This window comes from Pangasianodon hypophthalmus, chromosome 3, assembly GCF_027358585.1.
Source record: "Pangasianodon hypophthalmus isolate fPanHyp1 chromosome 3, fPanHyp1.pri, whole genome shotgun sequence".
Classification (NCBI taxonomy): Eukaryota; Metazoa; Chordata; class Actinopteri; order Siluriformes; family Pangasiidae; genus Pangasianodon; species Pangasianodon hypophthalmus.
Genome location: NC_069712.1, coordinates 19983334 through 20008823, shown reverse-complemented (window position 1 = coordinate 20008823; position 25490 = coordinate 19983334). Strand labels below are relative to the sequence as shown.

Genomic DNA, 25490 nt, shown 5'->3' with positions numbered 1-25490 from the left:
GTTGAGCAATTTATTGTGTATCAAAGGGTCTGTGTGTGTGTTTCAGGTCCTGATTGTTCAGTGTCAGTACCTGCTAATGTTTCCTTTTGGACACATGAGGGGTTCAATGGACACAACCTGGCACGGGCATCCCATAAAGCTGTGGTGCATGAAGATGTCATGTGGGTGATCGGTGGTCACGTGTTCAACTACACAAAGTACCAGATGGTGATAGCGTGAGTCTCCATGCACAAAAAAAAACAAAAAAAACAAACACATTTACATCCAGCTTTGTATGGTATGATTATTTACGCTTCTCTCCCTGCCTCCCTCTTTGTCTCTCAGATTCAATCTCTCTTCTCAGAGCTGGATGTCTCTGAATCGTTCAGCCAACTCTGTTACTGCACGCTATGGTCATTCTCTGGCTGTGCACGAGGTGTGTGTGTGTGCATGTGCTTATTCATGCAGGATGTACTATACACACTGTAAGGGCTGAAAACACTTTTAACATATAGAGTTTCTGTTTTTCCTCTGTGTGTGTGTGTGTGTGTGTGTGTGTGTGTGTGTGTGTGTGTGTGTGTGTAAAATTCTCTCAGGATAAGATTTATATGTATGGTGGGAAGATTGATTCCACGGGGAATGTGACATCTGAGCTGTGGGTGTTTCACACAAGGAATCATTCGTGGGAGCTGCTGAACCCACGAGCTAAAGAGCAGTATGCAGTGGTGGGTCACTCTGCTCACATTGTTCACCTCCAGCCTGATGGATTAGAGCCAGTAATGCTCGTCATCTTCGGTCACTGCCCTCTCTATGGATACATCAGTCAAGTGCAGCAGTACAACATCGGTTAGCAACCCACCCATTTTCTTATATTACATTAATTCATATTTCATATAACATTACTCTGATTTATCTAATCTAAATTTTAATTTTTGGATGCACTTTGACAATCCCTCATTTAGAATCAGACAAAAGGTCTATATTCCAATGTTTTTTCAATCACATCTGTGGCATCTGTGGTAAATCTGCAATTACCATGAACAATAATTTCAGTACATTTCTCAGTACAGAGAAGAGAACAGAATGCTTGCTGAATCAAAACTTAGGAAGTTTTTCAAACTTTCCAACACTGACAGAGTTGCCATAGAACCTTAGAAAGTCTTATAATGTCTTAAAATTTAAAAGTTTTGAATTTTAAGGTCATGAAATGTTTTAAATATATTGCTTTTAACTATTAGGGACTATAGTTGGTACCAGCAAGCAGTTGTTTTGAGGTTATTGGATGCAGAATGTGTTGAGACATTTCAGGCACAATGGAGATTAAAGCACTTGAATCTCACATGAAATCTAAGAAGCACAAGGATTATGCTAGCAGTCATGCTGGATAATTGATGCCCGTTAAGCAGCGTTATATGTTCGTATGTCATATTCGTCATGGTTGCACACACACAAAAAAAAGATTGTGTAGGCCACGTTTGAGGTAGTCTGGAAAATCACTGGAGCTGAATTTTCTAATTTTCTAAGGTTACAAGACAGTTCTTTTCTAACCTTGCTTGCTTTCTGTGTGCCAAGATTATTTTGAGTGAAGAGCCAGTTTAATAAACGCAGTGGTAAATGCAGTCAGTCTTCCTAAAGACATTTAAACCCTCGCTAGCTAAGTGTGATTTGTTCTCGATTTGATCAGGTTTTTGGATAGTTGCGTGCTGTAAGGAAGCGCAATTAATCCAGTTTGTAATCAGGTTCTGGCTCCCAAAAATGTCTGTGATGCTCCTGTGCAGTCACATGGTCAAAACTACGAAGAGTGATTACTCATTGTACAGAGGACAGCAGAGGACAGCATTAAATGGTCTAATAAAAGGACTTCAATAAAAGAAATTTGGCCAACAGAACTGTCTGAATTAATAGCCATTATTTCCCCACTGATGTTAGAATGACCTGAGATCAGTCAAGTGAGGAAATGACGAGGATCTGTTCAGTCAAATGATGCGAGTGACTTTTACCTCAGGTGAGACAGAGACTGGTGTGGATCATGCTGATAGTAAATGTCATAATCAGCATTTCCTATTGTAAACTTATTTCTATAAAATTGTACATGAAATTGTGTGCACACTACAGATGTATCAGATACAGATGGAGTCAAAAAATGTTGAAATATTCCTTTAAATAACACATCTGCAGTCACTTACAGGTGTATGACTAAATATTTAATAAATATTACCTAGCCTACTATGTTTAAATCTTATAAATTTATTGTGACAGTTGTATTGTGTTTTTTGCTATCAAAAAAAAAGCTTTAGCTGTACGGTCCGTTTTATCTCTGTACCACTGTTATTGTGGAGGGGTGTGAATTGTTTGCCCAGCTGGGGGCTCACACCCCTCCCCCTCCCCCTCCCCACTGCCCTGCTCACCCGCAGCTTAACGCAGAGTCACAATACTCTACACACAGAAACCCAACAGTGTCCTGACTAATCTTATAACAGATTTACAGCGATAAAATAATTCATTTGTTTATACTGATTGTCTGATAACGCCAGTGTACTGGGAGAAAGGGTTAAAGTGGAAGAAGAAAAACTAGTTCTGTCTCATCTGAATTAATTTTATTTGTCTTTGTCTCTTTCTGTATCCAGAGAAGAACAGGTGGAGTGTTTTGGAGACGAGTGGAGCACTGGTTCATGGGGGCTATGGCCACAGCAGTGTGTATGACCCTCAAACACGTTCTATCTACATCCATGGTGGCTACAAGGCTTTCAACGCCACAAAATATGGCCTGGCTGGTGACCTGTACCGCTACGATGTTGACCATAGCATGTGGTGAGCAGGCGAAAGACAAAACCCATTATTGTACTGAGTTAGCCTGGAGTACATTTTGCACATTTTCGAATATATTCAACTTGGTGATCAGTGATCACAAGAGCTTGGTTGAAGTAAATGATTATGTGATTTGATTAAATGAATGATCGTGAATGATTAAGTCTCTGGATCAGTACTTGTGTTTGTCAGGATCCTCAACAAATGTGTGGAAATATATCCCTCTGTGCCTCTGGTTTATGCAGTGATGTAACACTGATTACAGGTCAATTCTGAGGGACAGTGGGTCTTATCGCTACCTCCACACAGCCGTGCTGGTAGGCGGGCACTTGCTAGTGTTCGGCGGAAACACCCACAATGACACATCCATGAGTTATGGCGCCAAGTGCTTCTCTTCTGACTTCATGGCCTACAACCTGGGTGAGTAATGTAGGCGAGGATTCATAATAGGAAGTAACCAACATTTAAGAAGAGAACAGTTCTTGCTTTTGTTCTAGATTCAATATACAGAATGAAGTGTTTTGTTTGCTGCTGCTGCTTAATTTTATGACAGTCACAGGTTTTGCTTGACCTTGTCAGTTAGCTCTTGCCATGTTTGATACCAGGCCAAATGATGAGTCACATGACTTATAAGATTTATGGAGGTGTCAGTTGAGTAATTGTATTTCACCATCTGTGAGTGATGAGACCTAATATTAAGACCTACATTAAAAATAAAATTCCCAGAGTAGAAATCCTTTCATTTATGAAATTTATATTCAAAGAGATGTCAACATGTTTAGTTAAAACACCCACATACGCTCCTCCTGGGATAATTGTCATGTACTCAGCAGGAGAATTTTTCATGTGGGGAAAGAGGGAGTAATGATTGATGTAATTAAAGTTCATTCAAATGTGTCATAAAACTGTCTATCTCTTGTATCAGTGACGTATAGGATCAAAAGCTACCAAATCAACATTTGTCTGAAATAGGTGATAATATATTTAATTAGCTTCTTTTGACATGCTTTCTTTTAGGCTTGAATTTAGTCATTCTATAATATTGTAAGCAAAAGTAACAGTTAAATGAATCGAATGAGAAAAAAACCTTTGGGATTCACACTTTTGTGTTGACCTCATTTAAATCAGACGTCGTCTGATTTCACACTTTTTACACTCATTTCAGACTCTTATCACAAGCATTAGCCATGCTTAGGGAGCAGATTTAAACTGAAAACATGTATCTTCCTCACACTTATGTGTGAATCCATCAGTCACAGTTTGGTATATTCAGGAAAAGCATGCATTCAGGACTGTGATTCCCAGAAATTCCAGCAGATGGCAACTTGTATTAAGATATGAAACCACAGAGACCTCTGAAGAATGTCCTCATCCTTTTGTACATCTCCCTGTTATTTCCTCTCAGTGTTCTAGATTTCAGTTGTAAGAGTCAGGCTTGAATTTGTTGAAGTCAATGATACTGGTGTATATAGGTGAATCGTTAGCTTCTCATTTAATTGCCCAAAGCATTTTACAGAATGTCTGTTCACTTTTAACAAGAATGTCATGATATTAAGAATGACATTTCTAGTGATTTCTGCGAGTCATGGCCCATTACATGTGAACATGACATAAAAATATAAAATTGAGTTTTATTTTTAAAATGTATTTAGTAGGTATATAATTAACACTATAAACATTTAGATAATAGATTTTTCTTGGCCCTGAAATAACCATAAGAAGAAATCCATTACTGTGTAATAGAGTAAATTTTTTTCGATATGTGCTGTGATGTTATGAGGTACTGTGGCACTTAGATGTCCTTTTAGCTTGCTGTCTTTTTTAAGATGATCTCATAATCTTGTATTACTTCAGCTTCATAGGAGTCATACATTCGCCCCATCCTCAGAGGAGTGGCTGTTCTCTGCGTGAAAAAGCTGTGATTTGCAGTTTTCCTAAGGATAGGCCATGTGAGGCCACGTTTTGATGTAGCCTGATGCTGTGCTTTTTGTTGCCAGCTCAGGTGGTCTATATGAAAAGGTGTGTGACTCTTGAAGCCTATTTTAAACTCACCTGCGCAGGTAGAACAGCCCACACCTGGCTTGTGACTTTTTTTTTTCTTTTTTTTCCCTTCGGTTGCTCCAGTTAGGGGTCGCCATGGCAGATCATTGGTCTGCATATTTGATTTGGCCCAGTTTTTATGCCAGATGCCCCTCCTGATGCAGCCCTCCCCAATTTTGCCTGGGCTTGGGACTGGTACTGGTAGTGCACTGTCTTGTACAATGCTAGAGGCTGGGGTTGGTTCTCTGGCTGGGAATCGAACCTGGGCTGCAGTGGTAAGTGCACCGAAGCCCAACCACTAGTCCTCCAGGGACCCTGAGTTGTTGCAGGCATATTCCTTCCAACTCCAGCCACATGTTTTTATTGCAGATAAGAAAATTTAACTTTGTATAGATCAAACTTTACAATTTGTAGCCAGTTACTTCATTTGGTTGGTCTGGGGGTGGGGTCGGGGTCGGGGTCACCTGTATAGATTCATTTCATTTCACTTGATTCATTTCATGTGCCAATACATTGAAATCACAGGAAATATTTTGAGATTCACATTTCATGGCAAGTATTTGGTTCTGCTATTTGGTCTCTCCCTGGCTTCTTAAATGAGCACAAAATGTCTTGAGGTAATTTTGCGCCGCTTATGAGTTATTCTCATCTAACTCCTCTACATTATGCAGGTTGGAGGCAGCCATGCTATTGTTTATTTAGGCACTTGTGTGTGACAACATATGTAGCTGTACTACCACTATAAGGGCAAGCACATCAGTTGTATATATTATTACGTCCTTGAATGTGTCATGCCATCTCCGCCGGAAATTGCCTGTGAATGCGTCATGTCTGGCAGTTCTTTCCCCAGATATTCAGGGTGCACCAGAATTTCATTTAACAAAGTGGATGTTTCCATGAAGGTCTTGGAGCAATTTGCAAGGGGGTAACAGTGCAGGGAAATATGGATGATGCAAACTCCAAATAAATGAGGAAATTCTCCCCTGTGCTAAGGGTTATCATGCCATGGTCAAGATAAATATAACAGTGGTGCTGTAAATAAACAGGTGGGGAGATGCAGTCTCTCCCTCTTTTAAAATGGTCTCACTGTCCCTTCTCCTGTTATCCATTGGGATGCCCATCTCAGTCAACCTTCTCTCAGCGCTGGCACTACTCAATGGAGGCTCCACCTTTATGTGTTGAAACTGGTATGGGAAATCATGGGATGCAGCAATATTCAGTCATGTTGATCTATGAAGAAGTAATTGTTTCTGAAACTGTAAGATGTGAACCACAGAAAAGTTTAGAAACCATGCATAAGGTATTTCCTTTGGGTTGTTTGGGTTTTTCCTAATATTGTACTACATTATGTAGTTGACCAAAAATCTGAAATTTTACATAAATTACACTTGTATCCTATTTTGAGTGATATGAGCAGCAATGTAGCAACGTCTCAATCACATCATCTGTATAAGATTTTACAAACCTCCACTTTGGTTAAAGATATATGTAGGTTTTTAATCAAGGGGTTGATAATGGCTAATTGTTATTTTATGTTCTGCTTCATTCCTGTCTGTTCCAGCATGTGATGAGTGGACTGTGCTGCCCAGACCTGAGCTTTACCATGATGTCAACCGCTTTGGACATTCCACTGTCTACATCAATGGGTAAACCCAATCTCTTTTAAGTGTTTTGATGACCACATAACTATCAAATAATGATCAAATAACTAGCCTTATGGTTTCTATAGCTCAGTTTGTAGTCGAACATTAGATCTTTAATGGTGAATGTAAAAGTGAAAGCTCATCTCCTGTGCAAAGATGAAAGTATTATGTCATGCTGAAGCAGAGCTGCCTGTTGGTGTAGTACACATCTGTTTATAATATGGCAGGTTGGGGGGTTGATTCCAACTGCAATTATGGATTTTCCTATGCAGGCATGGCAGTAAATCCAGTCTGGGGCTAATTCCTGCAGTAATCTACTTTAGCACGGATTAGGCAAATTAATTGGAAGTAAAAATGAAAAGCCTGAAATAGCTACTTGTCGACCCCACTTCAAACAGTTCAATGCAGATCAGCAGGCACATTTATGAAAATATGCACAGCTGCATGTACTCAGTAGTACCCTACAAGGCATGTTTATTCTCTGTACACTCTGTACACACACAGACACTACCATTGAGATGTGAGCTTTCTGTGATCAGAATTATGTATAATTGCTCCTGATCTTGTGACCCATCTCTTTTGCTTAATCTCTCTGACTTTGTCACTTCCCTGTAAAGGTAGAACTTCACTTGTCAGCTCATCTTTAGCTATTGATCTCCTGAACACCTAGCCTTTTTATCTCTATTTTCCTTTTTCACTGTTCTCATTCTACCCTCTTATCTTTTATTTCAGTCTACCCTGTGTCCCCCCCCCCCCCCTTTTATCTTCTACTTAACTGTCTACTGTCAGTTAAAAAACTCTGTCTTCTCTCTCTCTCTCTCTGTTCTCTCTCTCAGGGTGATGTATGTGTACGGAGGCTTTAACAGCCTGATGCTGAGTGATATGTTGAGGTTCACTCCTGCCAGCTGTTCTGCTTACGCTGAAATTGAAGAGTGTATGACAGCTGTGCCAGGTGTGCGGTGTTTGTGGAATTTTACCACCAGTACATGCCTTCCCTGGGAGCCAGGCAAACTCCAAGACCCAGATTGCCCTCCCCGAGTGTGTAAGTAGCACTACACCTTAAACATTAGTGCACTGGTTACCTCAGTAGTTGGAGAGTGTTTGGTTTTTCTGTGGATTAGGACTTCCATTAAGCCTGTAATTTTATGAAAGCCCTACGTTTCACTAGGACATCATAAGAATATATAAGAGTTTGTATGTCTTGCATGTTAAAGCTTGCATAGACTGCTGACAATAGGGCTGTAAACTGTAGGTTTCCACATGATACGATATTATTTCATTTCATAAGGATATGATACTGTACAATTTGATTTACTAGCCTCTGATGGATACGTGAGTTTGCTCAGAATCTTGAGTAGGCCTACTGTTAATTTGTGAATGATGTTGTAGAGAAGAACTATTTTAAGTGTGAGAGTTGTGGGCAAGTCATCCTTACTAGCCTATTTACACATAAAAATATTAAGTTGTGTCTCCTATTTTGATGGTAATTAATGTATAATCAATTGTAATCAATAATAATTGATATATGATTGTTTCTTCGATTCATTTCAGTCGTTGTGTTTTAAATCGATGCATTGATCCAAATTATCTGATCATTACACCTGTAGCTGAAAAGCGTTTTTAACTCTGTGTGTGTTTTTCCTCTGTGTTTTTAACTTTGTGTGGGCATGTGTTTCAGATGCAAGCAGTGATAAGTGTGACCAGTACACTGACTGCTACAGTTGCACAGTTAACACTAATGGCTGTCAGTGGTGCTCTGAACGCTGTGTGCCCATCCACAACAACTGCACTGCTTCCTTGGTGAGACTGGACATTAATATTCCCAGTGAGGGGATGTTCTGAGAGCATGTTAGAGAAACTGGAGGAAATGTGATAATGCTCAGAATTGTAGTGACAAGCATGCAGAAAGAAAGAATGGTATAAACAAGCTGCAGGGATATGGGAGTGAAAGAAAGAAAGCAAAAATTTACTAAAGGGATGAAACAGAAAGTAAAAGTAAACAAAGAAAATAGAATTTTGCATCAGTCATAATTCAGTGTTGTATGCTTGCTTGTTGTTTTACTCACGACAGGGTGCAATAACAGAGTATGAAGCGTGTCCTAAAGGTGCGCACTCCTATACGTGTAATAAAAAGACCAGCTGTAAGAGCTGTGCTACTGACCAGAACTGCCAGTGGGAAGCCAGGAACCAGGAATGCATCCCTCTGCCTGGTACTAACTGTATATGTACTGAATACACAGTAGTGCATGATATTTTCTGTACCTGGTTTAAAGTGTAATTGAAGAACATTTTATTATAATAATGAAGAGCATGATTAATGTGAAGAGATGCTTAATTAAGTTTGAGATTTGGAGACAGTGAAACTGAAACAAGTAAAAATTAACCAATTTTATGGTTAATTTTAAGTCCTAGGTAACCAATTAAAACATTACTAATCATTTCTGAATACTGAATAATGAAACTGTGCTGTGGTTTTTGTACTATAGAGAATATCTGTGGGGAAAGCTGGCACCTGGTGGGGAACTCGTGTATGAAGCTTATCACGGCTCGGGAATCATATGACAATGCCAAGCTGGCCTGCCGCAGTCACAGCGCCGTGCTAGCCTCACTAACTACCCAGAAAAAGGTGCAATTTGTCCTCAAGGAGCTGCAGAGCAGAAGTGCACATGTGAGTGAGGCTCTAAATCAAGTAGGCAGCTACCATCCCTGATGGCTTATTATCTTGACCTTTTCTGTTTACTCAGGCATTTGTATTAACTGGTGGTATATGACATATGTTTTTAAAAATATTATAAATGCTTTCTCACTGGTTTACTGTTTCATGTGTGTGTGTGTGTGTGTGTGTTTGTTTTGTATTGTGTGTAGTCCAAATTGGTGACTCCTTGGGTTGGTCTGAGGAAGGTGAATGTGTCGTACTGGTGCTGGGAGGACATGTCCCCGTTCACTAACACCACACTGCATTGGTTACCTGGGGAACCCAGTGATGCTGGCTTTTGTGGCTACCTGGCCGAGCCCAGTTCCAGCGGCCTGAAGGCAGCGCCCTGCATCAACTCCTTCAATGGCAGCTTATGTGAAAGATCAGGTAAACACACCTGGAAAAGAAATCTAATTTTGCTGATTTATTGACTTTAAACTATCAGTGGACTAACAGACAGCTTAATAATGATTTAATTCCATTTATACCAGTGTTGTTGAACTCTCAGAGCTGATTGGTCAGACAGTGTTGATTAATTTTCTGTAACAGAACGGCTCTGATGGTAGTTCCGGCTGTAATTTAAATGATAGGTTTATGTTAATGCACTTGTTCACAGAGATTATTTAAAGAAAAACATGTAATAGTTAATATCAATCATTTTTTTGTTTGTTTGACACTTTTATTTAATATTTATAGAATGAGGCTCAGTGTGTTTCTAATGCTAATAAAGTAAATGTTAAGAGGAACTCATGGATGTTCTATAACATTAAATGTAACTATTAACAGTTAAAAAGCATGATATGTCATTCATTAACAAAGATTGTGATTGTTGGTTGCTGTGTTTTGAGAGCAATAAAACTGGGACATGCTGTTACAGGAAAATAATCCAATAATCCCAGGGTGGACTATTTTCCTATAACAGCATGCCTCGTCATGTTTTATTTCTTACTTGATTCTTTTAATTATCTTAAAAAACAAAGGTACTGAAAATCATCATGGAAACATTCCTGTTCCTTCTTTCTCTTTCTCTCTGTGGGATCTAGCCAACCACAGTGTGAAGCAGTGTCGAACTCCTTGTGCTCTGCGCTCCTCCTGTAGCGAGTGCACAAGTGGAGGTGCAGAGTGCATGTGGTGCAGTAATATGAGGCAGTGTGTCGACTCCAATGCTTATGTGGCCTCCTTCCCCTATGGTCAATGCATGGAATGGTACACCATGAACAGCTGCCCACGTATGTATTCATGCCCCACTTTCTACTAGATATCTGTTTATTAAGTTACCAGCCTGTAATAATACAAAATAAATAGTAGAAAAACAATCACTTAAAGTTAGGCTTGGACAACAAAATTATAACAGAAACAGAGAGGCAGGATCCTGTCAACTAGAATTCTATGTTTTTTTTGTTTTGTTTTTTTCCCCTCCTCTTTTTATTTGGGGCAGTCGTGGCCTAATGGATAGAGAGTCGGACTTGCAACCCGAAGGTGAACCTGAAGGTTGTGGGTTCGAGTCTTGGGTCCGGCAGGGATTGTGGGTGGGGGGAGTGAATGACCAGCGCTCTCTTCCACCCTCAATACCACGACTGAGGTGAGACCCTTGAGCAAGGCACCGAACCCCCAACTGCTCCCCGGGCGCCGCAGCAAAAAAGGCTGCCCATTGCTCCGGGTGTGTGTTCACGGTGTGTGTGTGTTCACTACTGTGTGTGTGCACTTGGATGGGTTAAATGCAGAGCACAAATTCCGAGTATGGGTCACCAAACTTGGCCACAAGTCACTTCACTTCAATTCACTTTATTCACTTTACTATAACATGTTACAACACAATTTCCTGAACAAATGATAAAGAATAGAATGGTTTTCCTACCAATATTTCTAAAAACATTTTGTATGGAATATGCGTTTAACGTTGTGTGTGTGTCCACAGCGGAAAATTGCTCTGGATATAGGACGTGTTCGCAGTGTCTGGATCAGCCTGGTTGTGGATGGTGCACTGACCCCAGCAATACAGGGCGGGGACAGTGCATGGAGGGCTCATACCGTGGACCAATCCAAACCCTCCTGCATGCTCCCTCATCCTCAAAACCTTCCCTCATACCAGCCCCTCAAGCGCTGTTGAATGTGAGCTGGTGTCCACACGAGAACAAGTACAACTGGTCCTTTATCCAGTGTCCGGGTATAGATATCATTGCCCACACATGGTCAGACAGTGGCACCTTTCTTTCATATAGAATCTTTTGTGATTGTGTGGTGTCTCACACTGTGCCTCTCCCTCTTTTCCTACAGCATGCCAGTGTAATGGCCACAGTGCATGTGTCAATGAGAGTGTATGTGAGAGGTGTGAAGATCTCACCACTGGCAAGCAATGTGAGAGCTGCATATCCGGTTACTATGGTGACCCCACTAATGGGGGCAGCTGTCAGCGTAAGTGATTGAGGAGAGCTGGCACTTTAAACTCAGTGGAGGTTGTACGCGCATCAGACTGCCAACTGTGTCTCTGTATGTGTCTTTTGCAGCCTGTAAGTGTAATGGCCATGCCAGCATGTGTAATTCAAACAATGGCAAGTGTTTCTGCACCACCAAGGGCATCAAAGGAGACCGCTGCCATCAGTGAGTAATACACACTCCCACACACAAGCTCTTTAAAAAACCTTAAAGAGACAAGTGGCTACATATAGGTGTTTTTTTTTTAAATCTTCTGCTTCCAAAACTGTGGCCTTCACCTCATGCTTCTCTTATCTGAAAAAAATTGCATAGAATGAAGGCAGCTTGTAGGTGGGGAATATAAACCAGGTACACTACTCTTAGGAAACAACCATTAGTGGCTCATGTGTGGAAGGAGTTCAGCTTACCTATACTCTCAAGTGTACCTACACTGTTTGGTTTCTCACTTTAATGACTTTCTCTCTTTAAAATATATCTAACATCAGCCTTAAGTGAGTAATTGTTCTATATTACAAAATGTGTTATTTCTTCATGTTATTTTTTATTCAAATTAGTTATTTTTCCCTTTACCACCTCTCTCTCTCTCTCTCTCTCTCCCTCTCTCTCTCTCTCTCTCTCCCTCTCTCACACACACTCTTCATTTATCCCTCAGGTGTGAAGTGGAGAATCGTTACCAGGGCAACCCTTTAAAAGGAACCTGTTATTGTGAGTGTACTAAAATGGAAGCAATTACACAAAAACAGGCCGATGGAGACTTGCCGGCTCTTTACAAAGTGCTCAAGTCTTTTACTCATTTTCTCAATTGCCCATCTCAGCCTCTTTTACTTTTGTTGGAGTGGGTGGTTTTGGGTCAGAGTACTGCAGAGGATGACGCTGGGGTTCCTCATGCTGTTGTCACCCAGTCTGGTTAATCCCACTGCTGTTAACTGTAGATGGTGGATAAATCTTCAATTGATCTGCTCCGGTAATGAACGAGGGGCCACTGATTTGGAACCTGCTGAATCGTCAGCTACTTAACCAGTCAAAAAGCTTAACCAGAACATACACATTGCCATGACTCCTGGGGTCTGGGAGGGTTGGGCTGAGCTAGGGTGAGGCTGTAGAGACGAGTAACTGAATGTTTGTATACATGTGCATGTAGTCAGGCAGGTCTGTCTGAATGTATCTGAAACTTCAGGAATTCTGTTCTACTTCAGCCTATAAAGTAAATGTAATATGTAAATATAAGTTAATTTATATTGCATATTAAATTCTATATATCAAGCTGAAGAAATACACACACCTAACCACTCTGTGCCTCTTGCACACAGACACGTTGCTGATAGACTACCAGTTCACCTTCAGCCTGACTCAGGAGGATGACCGTTACTACACTGCCATTAATTTTGTAGCCACACCAGACGAGGTGAGCTGCAAATTCACTCTCAAGTTGTATATATATTATGACTGCATCCAGCCAGATACAAAGAGATGTAAACAAAATATGCTTGTTTGTAAACCATTAAAAACTGTACATCCTTATGATTTATATGAAGCCTATTGCTAACTCACATACACTCAGCATCCACTTTATTAGGGACACCTGCACATTCATGCAATTATCCAATCAGCCAATCATGTGGCAGCAATGTACTGCATATAATCATGCAGATATAGGTCAATCCATCTCAAAGTTTATGTTTTTTGCATGCTGAGATGCTTTTCTGCTCTACACGGTTGTAAAGAGTGCTTATTTGAGTTACTATAGACTTCCTGTCAGCTTTGTTTTTCGCACCATTCTGAGGAAACTCTAGAGACTGTTGTGCATGAAAATCACAGATCAGCAGCTTCCAAAATACTCAAACCAGCTCGTCAGGCCACAGTCAAAATCACTGAGGTTACATTTTTTCTTCATTTTGATGTGAACCTTCATTACCTAAAGCTCTTGACCTTTGTCTGCATGATTTTCTGCATTGCACTGCTACCACATGATTGGCTGATTAGATAACTGCATGAATGTGCAGTTGAACAGGTGTTCCTAATAAAGTGGATGGTGAGTGCATATAGTTACCACTTTCATTTAGACCTCTGCTCTGCTTCAATATTCTTTATTAAAGTTACTTCTTAAGGCTATCCGTCCATGCACATCACAAAATTCGTGCACACTTATGCTTGCCAGTACGATGTACAATATGTTGTAGTGTATTATCTGAAGTTTCACACTGATGTTTTTTTTTAAACCATAGAAACATAATGGTTTAATTATTCATATTTGCATCTCTAGACAGGATCACTCTGTTTGATATAATTTTATAATAATGCAACATGCCAGTTTCTCCTGAGAAACATCTATTATTAACCTCCATTCACTTCAGTGGCCTGTAAACCTAGTTGTAGTTTAAACATGGAAACCCATGAATTTAGAAGCCTTTTGTTTTATAAAAGGCTATTTTTACATTACGTAGTTTAGATTAAAAAATGTTAGTGTGTTTGTGCAAGTGCTAGACAAAAAAATTGTAGCAATTTTTTTGTTGTTATACTTACTTGTTATACTTATAATTATTTATTACTGTGTGTATCTCTTTAGCAAAATCGAGATCTGGACATGATCATTAATGCCTCCAAGAACTTTAACCTCAACATCACCTGGGCAACCAGCTTTGCAGGTATAAAATTCTCAAATTGAGCATGATACTGAACTATGTTTTGTGTAGTTTTCAAGTTGCGTTCTTCTTTCTCCTCTTCTCTAATTCTTTTTTCCTTTTTTGTTATTCTCGTCCTCAGCTGGTACTCAATCTGGCGAAGAGATTCATATTGTCTCTTTCAACAATATTAAAGAGTTCAAGGACAGTTTCTCCAATGAAAAATTTGATTTTCGGAGCAATGTTAATATCACCTTCTTTGTTTATGTCAGCAACTTCACCTGGCCGATCAAAATACAGGTATGCATTAGTAACGCTGGTGTGCGTGTTACTGGGGATTTTTAGAGTTATATGTTGGCTCAGAAATAGCTCATGTGTCAACCTGAATTTAGTTACTTAAAAGGAAATTATACATTTACCATTTCAACCATTTTGATTATTCAACACATTTCCGTTCAGGACAGACTGTAATTGTCCTAAGCGCTGCAGCTAGCAAGCTAATAAAAGAACATAGCGTAAAGTTTGCCGAGGAAATCTGAGAACCTGGCGGAAACCCATGTGAACACAGAGAAACTAATTGTTTTTTATGTCAAAGATTGTAATTAGTCGTATTGTTAATACAGTTAAGTAACAGTTAGTACAGTTAGGTTTCTGTAGCAAATTTTTTGGTTCCAGACCCTGTTATGTTATTTTGTTCAGTGAACTAGTTAAATCACTCCTGTGTGGGAGGAAACCGGAGAACTCAGAGGAAACCCACATGAGATGGGGAGAATATGTACAATACGTCCACACAGACAGTAAGCGCCCACTGAGCCCAGGACCCTGGAGCTGTGAGACAGCAACACTACCCGCTGCACCACTAACTTACATCAATACTGAATGTTAAATTAATTATTGTACAAAACATCTGAGGACCTTATTAATTTGTTTAGACACACAAAAACACATTTTATTTAGACAGTGACAGAAACCATAACCATGACTGACTACTAGCAGTTCTCTAGGATCAGAGTTGTTAGTTGCTAGCTAATTAATAGTTAAATTTCACTACAAGTTTAATAGCAGGTGCAACAATAGTGACAAAAGACTACATCCATCTAGTTTTTTATTTATTTTTATTTATTTATTTATTTTCTTCCCTCCCCCCCTCCTCCATTTGGTGGAGAGGTGCCAAGGGGGGTACAAAGGCATTAACAGTGGGTGGCCCAGCTGAGGATATAAATGAGTGGTGGCCTCATACAAATGTCTGGAAAAAATGCAACCACACTTATACACATACTCATTGTTTAAAAGTAATAAACAAAAAAATATTAGCTGAGACGACTCGTGGTTTCAGCAAAATTCCCATCCCAGCTACAACTCAGAAACTGCACAAAGAAGTAACTCAAAATGTTTTGGCATAGGAAAGGGTAGACTAATTTTTCTTGTTTTTCCTCAGTCTTTTTTGTGGTAAGCAGTGTATGTTTGCAGTATGCAGCCATTATATGTGGAACATGGCAACCCAGCTTAGTTCATTAAAGACCACATTTATTACAAACAGGAGGCATGCTATTTGTTTTTTCATCAGTGGTTTGCTCCCACAGCCCGATGTAAAGACTGCCTTACTGAGCTCCATTATAAAACCATGTTTCTACCATATTTCTGTACACACAAAAGAAATATGCCTTTTTTTTAATGAGCTGCCTTATATCTCACACAGACCATGCACTGCTGCCTCTCCAGAAAATAATTTAATAAATATAAAAAAATACTAACTTATCCGTTCATTGCATGTGTTTTTAACTTTCTTAAAAGAAGATCTCGGATAATCATGGCCATTATAATGTAGAAGTACTGTGTCCCAGCCTTATAGTAGATTTTGATAGTGTATCCAGCAAACCTTTCTGATTTTCTGGAATATAACAAAAATCTGTTAAGATATTAGATGGCTATTGTAGACAAATTTAAATAATAATTTCTTAATTTGAGAAACACACACTGATAAGCCTTAACATTTAAACCACCGACAGGTGAAGTGAATAACATTGATCTCTTTACCGTGGTATCTGTCACGGGGTGGGATATATATTAGGCAGCAAGTGAACAGTCAGTTCTTGAAGTTGTGTTGGATGTGTTGGAAGCAGGAAAAATGGGCAGGCGTAAGGATCTGAGCGACTTTGACAAGGGCCAAGTAGTGATGGCTAGGCGACTGGGTCAGACCATCTCCAAAACAGCAGGTCTTCTGGGGTGTTCCCAGTATGCAATGGTTAGTATCTACCAAAAGTGGTCCAAGGAAGGAAAACTGGTGAACCGGCGACAGGGTCATGGGCGCCCAAGGCTCATTGATGCAAGTGGGGAACGAAGGCTACCCCATCTTCTCCAATCCCACAGAAGAGCTACTGTAGCACAAATTGCTGAAAGAGTTAATGCTGGCTATGATAGAAAGGTGTCAGAACACACAGTGTATGGGACTGTGTAACCCTACAATGGGCACGTGATCATCAGAACTGGACCATGGAGCAATGGAAAAAGGCCTAGTCTGATGAATCACGTTTTCTTTTACATCATGTGGACGGCTGGGTGCGTGTGTGTCAGTTACCTGGGGAAGAGATGGCACCCGGATGCACTATGGGAGCACTCCTTTATCAACCGTGCGTACGCATAGTTTTGTGCGTAAACCATACTCATGTTTCTGTGCATTGAATTGGATTGATCAAGTTTTGCTTAAGTGTGAGGATGTACATATATTTCCGCACAATCCTAACCATGCATATGCAAGAACCCCTAGTGGTAGAAAACTGTCAGTCATATGAGCATAACGAATGTTTTTAATGCCACTGGAAACTCGATGCTGATAGTGATCATCAGTTGATTTCGTTTGCCCAGTGCAGTTTTAGCTGATCTCTATTCTAGGGCTTTGAGCTACAGGTACATTTCAAAGAGAAATTGGAGATGGCACTGGCATTTCTCAACCTACTACAAGTTGAATAATGACATGTCTTACTTTCATTCATATCGCTCACACTACATTACATTTTCAAAACCAGGAGTGGAAAAGGCAGCAAAATTTACAAATTTTCATGCTGTCACAGAGTTTCTAAATGTAATTGGGGAAATAGAATGCACACATGTATTTATAATATATTATAAGACAAACTACTTACAAGTGCCAAATAAACCAGGTTTGTTCTGCTCTATTTCATGCTACAGTATCTTTACATCACTGTTAGTGAAGTTTATCTTCTTAGACATTTGGCATGTTCTTGCGAGCAGGCTACTTTTTAAAGGGAAGTTGTTTACCATATATGGCGATTTGAGGGCATTTCTTTATACAAATGAGCGAGCACATCAGTTTAGAATGTGTGGGATTTATTATTGGCCATTGCATACAGCTGTGTACACACATGTGATAAATACCAATTTTCTTGTGCGGCTATTATGCCCAGATTTAGTACTTGTTTTGTGCCCACTGATAAATGAGACCCCGGGTTTGTATAAGCATAATCTCATCAAGTTTAATTGGCATTAAAGCGGATGTCTGCAAGGTGTACATTGACAATGGTACCTGGATGTGGTGGGGCCCATCACATTTTAAGAGGGGCCGTGTCCCCTCCAGTCCCCTTCTAGGACCACCCTTGATTAAAATGATTTAGTCTTTCTCCTTATTTCTCCCTCTTTGCATCTTGGCCTGGCTTTCTGGTCTGGAAGTGATTTGTCTATGCTTTCCTTTCCCTCCTCCTCTCTGCCTCTCCTTCTCCTCTCCTCCCCTGCTTTTGGAGGCCAGCATAGATCTGCTGTACTGAGACTGGAACACTGAGGATGTGGGTTGGTTGTCCCCCCAACAAAAGGGCACATTCTCTCTTCACCTTATTGAGGATGACTAGATTTCAGAACAGTAATGTTTCTCATTTTACCCGACTATCTGAATTCTGGATATTACTTCTCATCTAAGGAAAAGAGTGCATGTGGATAAGCGAGATCATGAGAAGCTGAAGAGTCAGTCAGGAGGTGAGTGGGTGCAAGACAGAGGAGCTTTTGTGAAAAAAGGGGGAGCTTATGGAAAGAAAGATGAGAAAATGTTCTCCTGAATGAGGCCTTAGAAAACTAATGTTGAAAAGGTCCTTGGTAAACAAAGAGGAAACTGGAGTCAAATGGAATGTTAAGTTGAAACACATGTTTTTTTTGTGGTGGTGTTTTTTTGTTTGTTTGGTTAGTTTTTTTTTGAGGGAAAGAGAATGAGTGAGAGAGCATTAGTGAGAAATAGTGAGAAGAGGAAGAGTGAGACAGATGAAGGAGATGGCACAGAAAGGGAGATGAGAAAGTTGAAGTATGTTTTCATCTCAGTCTGCAGCAGGAAGATTCCAGCCTTCTGTTTCCTTCTGTGCTTTTCTTTGCATGTGGTCAAAGGCTCAGTGCCGTCTGTAGTTTTTGGCCAGCAGCTTTGTGTGTGTGTGTGTGTGTGTGTGTGTGTGTGTGTGTGTGTGTGTGTGTGTGTGTGTGTGCCTGTGTGTGCGTGTGTGCGTGCACGCATGTGAGAACCTTTCATATGTCCATTTTTTTTAATACCGTATGTTGTATGACTGCAATAGAGGCTGAGTCATTGGGAGCTGTAGGCTTAAAGTATTCTAGCTTTATTTGAATCCGGAATATTAACAATGTGAAGGTGCAATAAGATTTGAAGGCTTTTCAGTCGTGACTCTCTCCTCTTGATCTGGCAATGGAGAGGCTTGCAGTTGTTTCTTCCCTCATATGATTTCAATGTTTGGCATGCTTATAGGCAGCTCTTTGTATTGTTACCCTGTTTTCATAGCTTTCAAATATGTTTTGTTTACTTACTTGTAATTATTGCATTGTTCAAGCTGTGAAAACAATCAAGGTGTAATCTTGTTCTGACTGGCAGTTTTCCCAGTCAGATTAGTTTGCCAAAGAGGATTCCGATACCTTTCAAATACCATGTGTTGCAGTAAAAGTTATTCAGCATGCAAGTGACATATGCTGCATTCTCAAACATTAAGAAAAACAGATTTAACTTTTGACCTGCACATTTAATTTTACTGTGTAGCATTTATATGATGGCAGTAAGTTTGGTAGTAAGTAATGACTGTATATCATAATGTACATAATGACTCATTATTCTATGAGTCTGTTTCCTGCACTGCTCATTGACAGTGGAATAATTAGTCTGTGAACTCAGTGTCCCTAATTAAACATTCCATTGTTCCTTATAAGTCTGACCAGTCTCAAACCACAAGGTATTGTCCCTTTTGCTATTTGGTGTTCAGGTACTGGCTATAGAGTGTGTCCTTTACACTACCTGTGTTGAAGAGGGGGAAGTGGATGTTTGTCCACAGTCCACTGATCTTATGAGTTCTGTCTCTGTTCACCTGAACACTGCTGGCTTATGCCAGCACATTCCAGAAATCCAGGCCATCTTAAGTTAAGAACTGAAGGCAAATGGGGCCTTGAGTGGATTTTGGGTTTTTGATATATGAGTGATTTACTAGTTCAGGGTATGAAATAACAGAACATGCATTGAAACCAGGGGCTTTCCTACCAAAACATTACTGTGTGATGTGTGTCAATAAGATAAATGACAATGCATTACATCTTTGACACTTTAGGACTAATTGCACCACAATTAGTCCTAAAGTGATTCTATGATTGTTAAATAGAAGCAAATGTTGTCAGTATATATAGTACATATATGTAGATACATTTTACATTAGTAAGAAAATCATATACACTGTGTGAAGAGAATACTACAAATGCATGTGCTTGCATCTGAGGAGAAATCTATAATGGTTATTTAGGGAAATTAATAAGCATTTCTCAACACACCCCACCCGCTGAATATCGTCAGCAGATGGCAATGTTGGTCCAGTGTTAATGTTAGATTTTACACCCAATGAGTGTGTGTATGCAGCATAATGCTCATGGCTTTTCCCAAGTTTTAACATTTAGTTATTATTCTTTCCCTTTCAGATTGCATTTTCCCAGCACAGTAACTTCATGGATCTGGTACAGTTCTTTGTCACATTTTTCAGGTAGGAAAACACCCCCCATCCCCATACTGAATGAATGAATATCAATATAATCTCTTTCCAACACAGAAAATCTGTAACACTGAAATGTTTGTATATGTGTGTGTGTTTATGCACTTCCTCAGTAGAGTGTACTTAGAGGTACTAAGGTATAATTTGCCACTTTAGTAATATGTTACTAATCTAGGGTTGAGAATAAGTATAGTACGCAGAACACACACTATTTAACACCCATATAAAAAACTCTCAGATGTTTGTCTCATAATCCCTATTCAGCAACAAAGAAAGTACTTGGATTAGACTTAGATGTGTACTATGCAATGCACACAGTGGTCAACCATGGTTCTCCATCATTGTTTCTGTCAGTACAGGCCTTATGATAAATTACACTTACTCTGCACTCTCTCAGCCTTTGTGCGTGTGCATGTGTGAATTTTTATTCAGTTTAACAGTATGTGGCTTTAAAAAAAACATTTCAAAGCCCTTTTTTGTCAGATGTCTAACCGCAGGGGGAAAAAAAACATTTAATGTTTAACATTTTTTAAAATACTTATAGCACAAGAACACATTGGGAAATGTCTGCATTGTTAAATTGCAAAGACCATCGCTTTTTAATATGTACATTTCATGTGGTGTTAATTAGTCATGCCAGCATGAATTTGGCTGTTTAAGATTTTTTTAGTTAATGAAATAAAATATATATTGAAATACCAGAATTGAATGCTTACATCAAGTGCTCAAATATCTGTGTAACAGATTTAGTGGAGTTATACTGTTAAATTACACTGCAAAATTTTGTGTGCATCTTTTTCCAGATTCTAGTTAAGTGATTTTTCCAAAATTAACTTTTAATCCAATTCTCAGTCTTTAGTATCAGGATTGGCAGTTCTCATTCAGACATTCATTTCAGTATTACACTATGGTGATACAACTCTCTGTATAGTACTGAGAAGCCCCTATTTTTCAGTATACCAACTCTTGTTGACTGACAGTTGCGACGTATGCATCAGGAAAGGGGCACCCCTACCCTGTATTTCATGGCAGATGCAATGTCATTGTGTCATTCAAATACCTCTTCTCACATTACTCAGAATGCTCTCGCTTGAAATGGTCGCTTTGGGGTAAAGAGTCCACAGTTCAAGCTACCAACTGAGCAGAAGACTTGCTCAGCTTCAAATGATAACCTCAGGCTTGTAAACAAGCCAGCAAGCATTTGGCTACTCTTGATACTTAGTTGCTAGTATCTAAAGTAGCTGCCAGTGTTTCACAAAGAAAACATTTGACTATGGAGGATACAGCCTCTAATGCAGACTAGTTTGTTAGACCAGTTGCTTGTGGTCACATCACTTTCATGATAGGAGTAGAGATTGTGGAGACTACAACCAGTGCAAGTTGGGGAGATCAATCCCCCAACCATAGGTGTTCAGTGAGGGCCTTGTAGTTATGGCACAAATTCTCTCACTGGCTTTTGGGGAATTGGAGGGATTATTTTTTGGATGAAGAAGACTTCAGTGAGCTTGCTTTCATTCCTTGACCCCCAGGCAGCCCAAATGGATGCTTCAGGGGCTGATGATCACTATGCTGGCATGACCCCGTCTTTAAGCGGGGACCTGCAGAATGTGTGCAAACACGTCAGCAGAGAACTTGGGCATTCTCTGGCCCAGTGTGCTGACCACCAGTCCCCATTGTGAAGGGAAGTGGCTGCCCAAAGCCAATTGGGGAGCTAGGCAGCTCTTGTCTGTACTTCCAGAATGCAGAGAAGAGCTGGTTTATATTTTTATTTAACATTTTACATCATTTCTCTTGGCATTCTGTGTACAGCTGAAGAATGAAGATGAAGATGATGAAATATTTTTGGAAGTCATTTGAAACCCTTTTCAAACGCAACTGTTATTGTTTGCCTCAGCCAGATTTCTTTGTAGCAGCACCACAGCCAGGGGGAACTAAATATTAATGCCCAACACTCAGGTGTCCATTTACTTTTGGCAATATAGTGTATGTCTCTCTAGACAGGTGCAGTCTGCTCTGCCTCCTGCCCCTTGCCAGGCCTTTGAGCAGGGAGTCCACTTGTATCTTTAGGATCCCAAGAACTCTATGGCTGCACAGAAGGCCCCCTTTCACCCTGGCCCAGAAGAATCAGCCTGTCTTTGCTTCCACCCTATCAGGGAGAGAAGAAAAAAAACAACACCCTGTCTAGTGCATTGAAGAGGGAAGTGAGCTGCCAGTCTGGCCAGACACTAGTGTCTCCTTCCCTTTAAAATTTTCAGTTCCTGAGCCAGTTCCAGTGTTTAGAGCCTCAGCTGAAACCTGCTTTGCACTGCCCTGCAAAAAGAAAGAGAAATTGTTTAAGTAGATGTTCCCTCAGAGCAACCTTAAGTCTCACAAGCACACAGTGTTCTCTGATAAATGTGTTTCAAGGCTGAGGTTGCAATCCAGTTTGGTCACTTGTACATGAGGGTGTGGGTGGCCTCCCTTGGATTGGACCAAACATGTCATGACCACTAGGCTTTTTCTTGCAATGAGTTCTGATGGGCACCATCATGTCCAAAAAGGCTGTCACCTCAGCTGTATCTCTTCAGGGCCGGGGGGCCATTCACATGGGCAGGTCAGTACGTGGAGTATGGAGCTTGTGCCTCCGGCCCACCTATATAAACTGTGTGGAACTTCTAGCAGGTTTTTTTGGCCCTGAAAGATGTTCTCCTTTTCTTGGAGGGGCACTTCATTCTTGTTCAAGCAGTAGTGGACCATATTAACTGTCAGGGGGGGTTGTGGTCCAGTTATTTGCATAATTTGGCATGCCAAATGACCAAGTGATGCAGAGCACGCTTTCTATGACTGAAAATGACTCCTCTGCCTGGAATTACAAATCCAGGCACAGACCTGTTATATAGAGGTAGTCCTAACAATAATGGCACAGGGATTGGAACCTTACAAATAAATGGTGGATCAGATCTGGATGCACTCCAAAAGCCACTATAGGTTTTTTGTACCACCAAGGAGAATGCGCCCGTGTCATTCTTCATACTCCCCTCAACCTCCTTTGATTGCTTTAAGTGAAAAATGAGTTAGGAAAGAGCAAAGTGAAAAAAATCTAAAGTTTTACATTAAGATTAACATACAGGCTATTAAAGAGAGACAAACTGCACAAACACACACTTCTGCATACATAAACTAATATACAATCATACACATTTATTTAGGAAAAGTCACACACATGGGCAATGTTTACATATTACCTATGGCCTTGAGAAGGAAGGTAGAAAGTTTTGTGCATAGTCTGTCTTTATATTCCTTTAGTCCTCCTAGTTAGTACAGAAACTGTTTCTTCATTAATAATGGAAAGTATTGGGTTCTAAAAGAATTGGTTAGGATTCCATCTAGAGAAATTATGTTTTCCTCTTTCTTTCCTGTTTTGTTGCAGCTGTTTCCTGTCCCTTCTGCTGGTGGCAGCAGTTGTATGGAAGATCAAGCAGAGTTGCTGGGCATCACGACGACGAGAGGTCAGTGCCTTAGCAACAGCTGTACTGAATGTAAACTCAGTTTGTGTTCACACTACAGATAACTCTTCTTAACACACCAAAGAATATGAATTTCCTTTGTCACAAATTACAATGTCTGTACCATAGAGAGCATTGATCTTTTTTTTTTAAACAAATGCTAAGCAATGCTGATCTACTGTCAGTAAGAAATTCTTCCTCACTAAGAAATTTCAGCTGGCATAGCATATAGGAAACAATTTGCCATCATATTTCTGCAGCAATATGGCTCCTATATCGATCTATATTGCATGACACCTGTAGCTTGGATGGGTATAAGATTAGATAACTAAAGAGGGCATGTTATAGTGAGGCATAGGCCGTCCTCTCTCCTTACGTAATGCTGTCCAGTTTCCCTTTCTTGTCAAATTCATCAAAAGCATGGTTATAACCTCTAAAATTAGGAACAAAGTCCTTGATGTGTCAATGATCTTTACCTTGGTGCATCACCGATCTTCACCATGCTGTCTTCGTGCATCTCTACCTCCTACCAAGTACTCTATGAATTTAAACCTGCTGGTTGTCAAGGCTCACTTAGAACTTGATGCATGCTGGCCTGACTTGTTTATGGCCTTTCCAAGTAATCTGTTAAATTCATCAAACAAATAAATATATAAAAATAAAATGTTCCTGTAAACAAATTCATGTCAACCAGTTAATTATCAGTCCTGAAAGAGGAATCTATCAAGTTCCTTACTCCAGTGGTTCTCATGCCTTTTGTGGTGTTCTGCAATTCCGTAAAAACGTAGGTTGAATTTCGCAACCCCTTCTCTCTGGACTCCCCCTGAATCATACCATTTGGAGCATGTGACTAGGATAAAGCTAGAGATAGATACAAGAGAGTTTGTATTATTGTTACTTAGCTGACTACTAGCTTTATAATATATGCCTTGGCATTTCTATCCTCAAGGGTGTGGTCTCTTTCAGGATAACAGTGCCTCAATCCACAGGCTTTGTGGCCTCACTGGATGAGTTGATGAGTCGGTTGATGTTCTTCCTTGGATAGACTGTAATTGCTAAGAACAGTTTACGTGCAAATCTCAATCACTGGACAGTTGATAACTTCAGTTTGATACAATAGACTTAAATAAATTAAAACTCTGATGATGCTCATACTCAAGTTCCTTTTAACACACTTTGCACTATTTGACTATATAGTATACAGTTACAGAAGAGGAATAATTTATAATCCCACTATCCAGTGTCGCCCAGAAGAGGATGGGTTTCCTTTTGATTTCGGTTCCTCTCAAGGTTTCTTCCCCATGTCGCCTCATGGAGTTTTTTTCTTGCCCCTGTCTCCTCTGGCTTGCTCATTAGGGATAAATATAATTTTTATATCTGGATTTCTGTAAAACTGCTTCCTGACAAAGTCCATTCTTAAAAGTGTTATATAAACAAAATTTATTTGAATTGACTTAAATCATATATTATTGCTTTCAGTCACCAGTTTTCAACCTCATTGAACACCTACAGTATGTGAGATTTTCACATGACTTGTTAGACAGCACTTTCTAAGCAGTAATTAGGGCAATGCCTTTAGGGGGAATGATGTTTCATCCCTCCAGTACAGTTCCAAAGACTTCAGGAATCTATGCCAAGGTGTGTTGAAGCTGTTTTGATGGCTGGTGATGGTCTTAGTCTCACTCACTTTGTGTGTTCCTTTATCACCTATCTATACTTTCTCATTCATTCTTATTCTTGTGAATTATTTC

At 39.9% G+C, this 25490-nt stretch overlaps 1 protein-coding gene across 4 annotated transcripts in view; it reads left to right on the top strand.

The window, feature by feature from the left end:
• atrn (attractin) overlaps positions 1-25490 on the top strand; it is a 55356-nt gene that overhangs the window by 17695 nt on the left and 12171 nt on the right. For 2 of the 4 annotated variants that reach the window (XM_053232680.1, XM_053232682.1), the window contains 21 exons: positions 47-215; positions 325-415; positions 576-825; positions 2607-2790; positions 3053-3207; positions 6389-6473; positions 7307-7512; positions 8149-8270; positions 8542-8680; positions 8957-9159; positions 9336-9552; positions 10209-10394; positions 11084-11332; positions 11443-11580; positions 11673-11766; positions 12254-12306; positions 12912-13006; positions 14168-14246; positions 14365-14522; positions 20184-20245; positions 23664-23742. In XM_053232680.1, the coding sequence (XP_053088655.1) occupies positions 47-215; positions 325-415; positions 576-825; positions 2607-2790; positions 3053-3207; positions 6389-6473; positions 7307-7512; positions 8149-8270; positions 8542-8680; positions 8957-9159; positions 9336-9552; positions 10209-10394; positions 11084-11332; positions 11443-11580; positions 11673-11766; positions 12254-12306; positions 12912-13006; positions 14168-14246; positions 14365-14522; positions 20184-20245; positions 23664-23742 (3014 nt within the window). Of the gene's footprint in view, positions 1-46; positions 216-324; positions 416-575; positions 826-2606; positions 2791-3052; positions 3208-6388; positions 6474-7306; positions 7513-8148; positions 8271-8541; positions 8681-8956; positions 9160-9335; positions 9553-10208; positions 10395-11083; positions 11333-11442; positions 11581-11672; positions 11767-12253; positions 12307-12911; positions 13007-14167; positions 14247-14364; positions 14523-20183; positions 20246-23663; positions 23743-25490 lie in introns of those variants that run through there. The other 2 variants (XM_053232681.1, XR_008301458.1) reach the window with 2 other exon arrangements.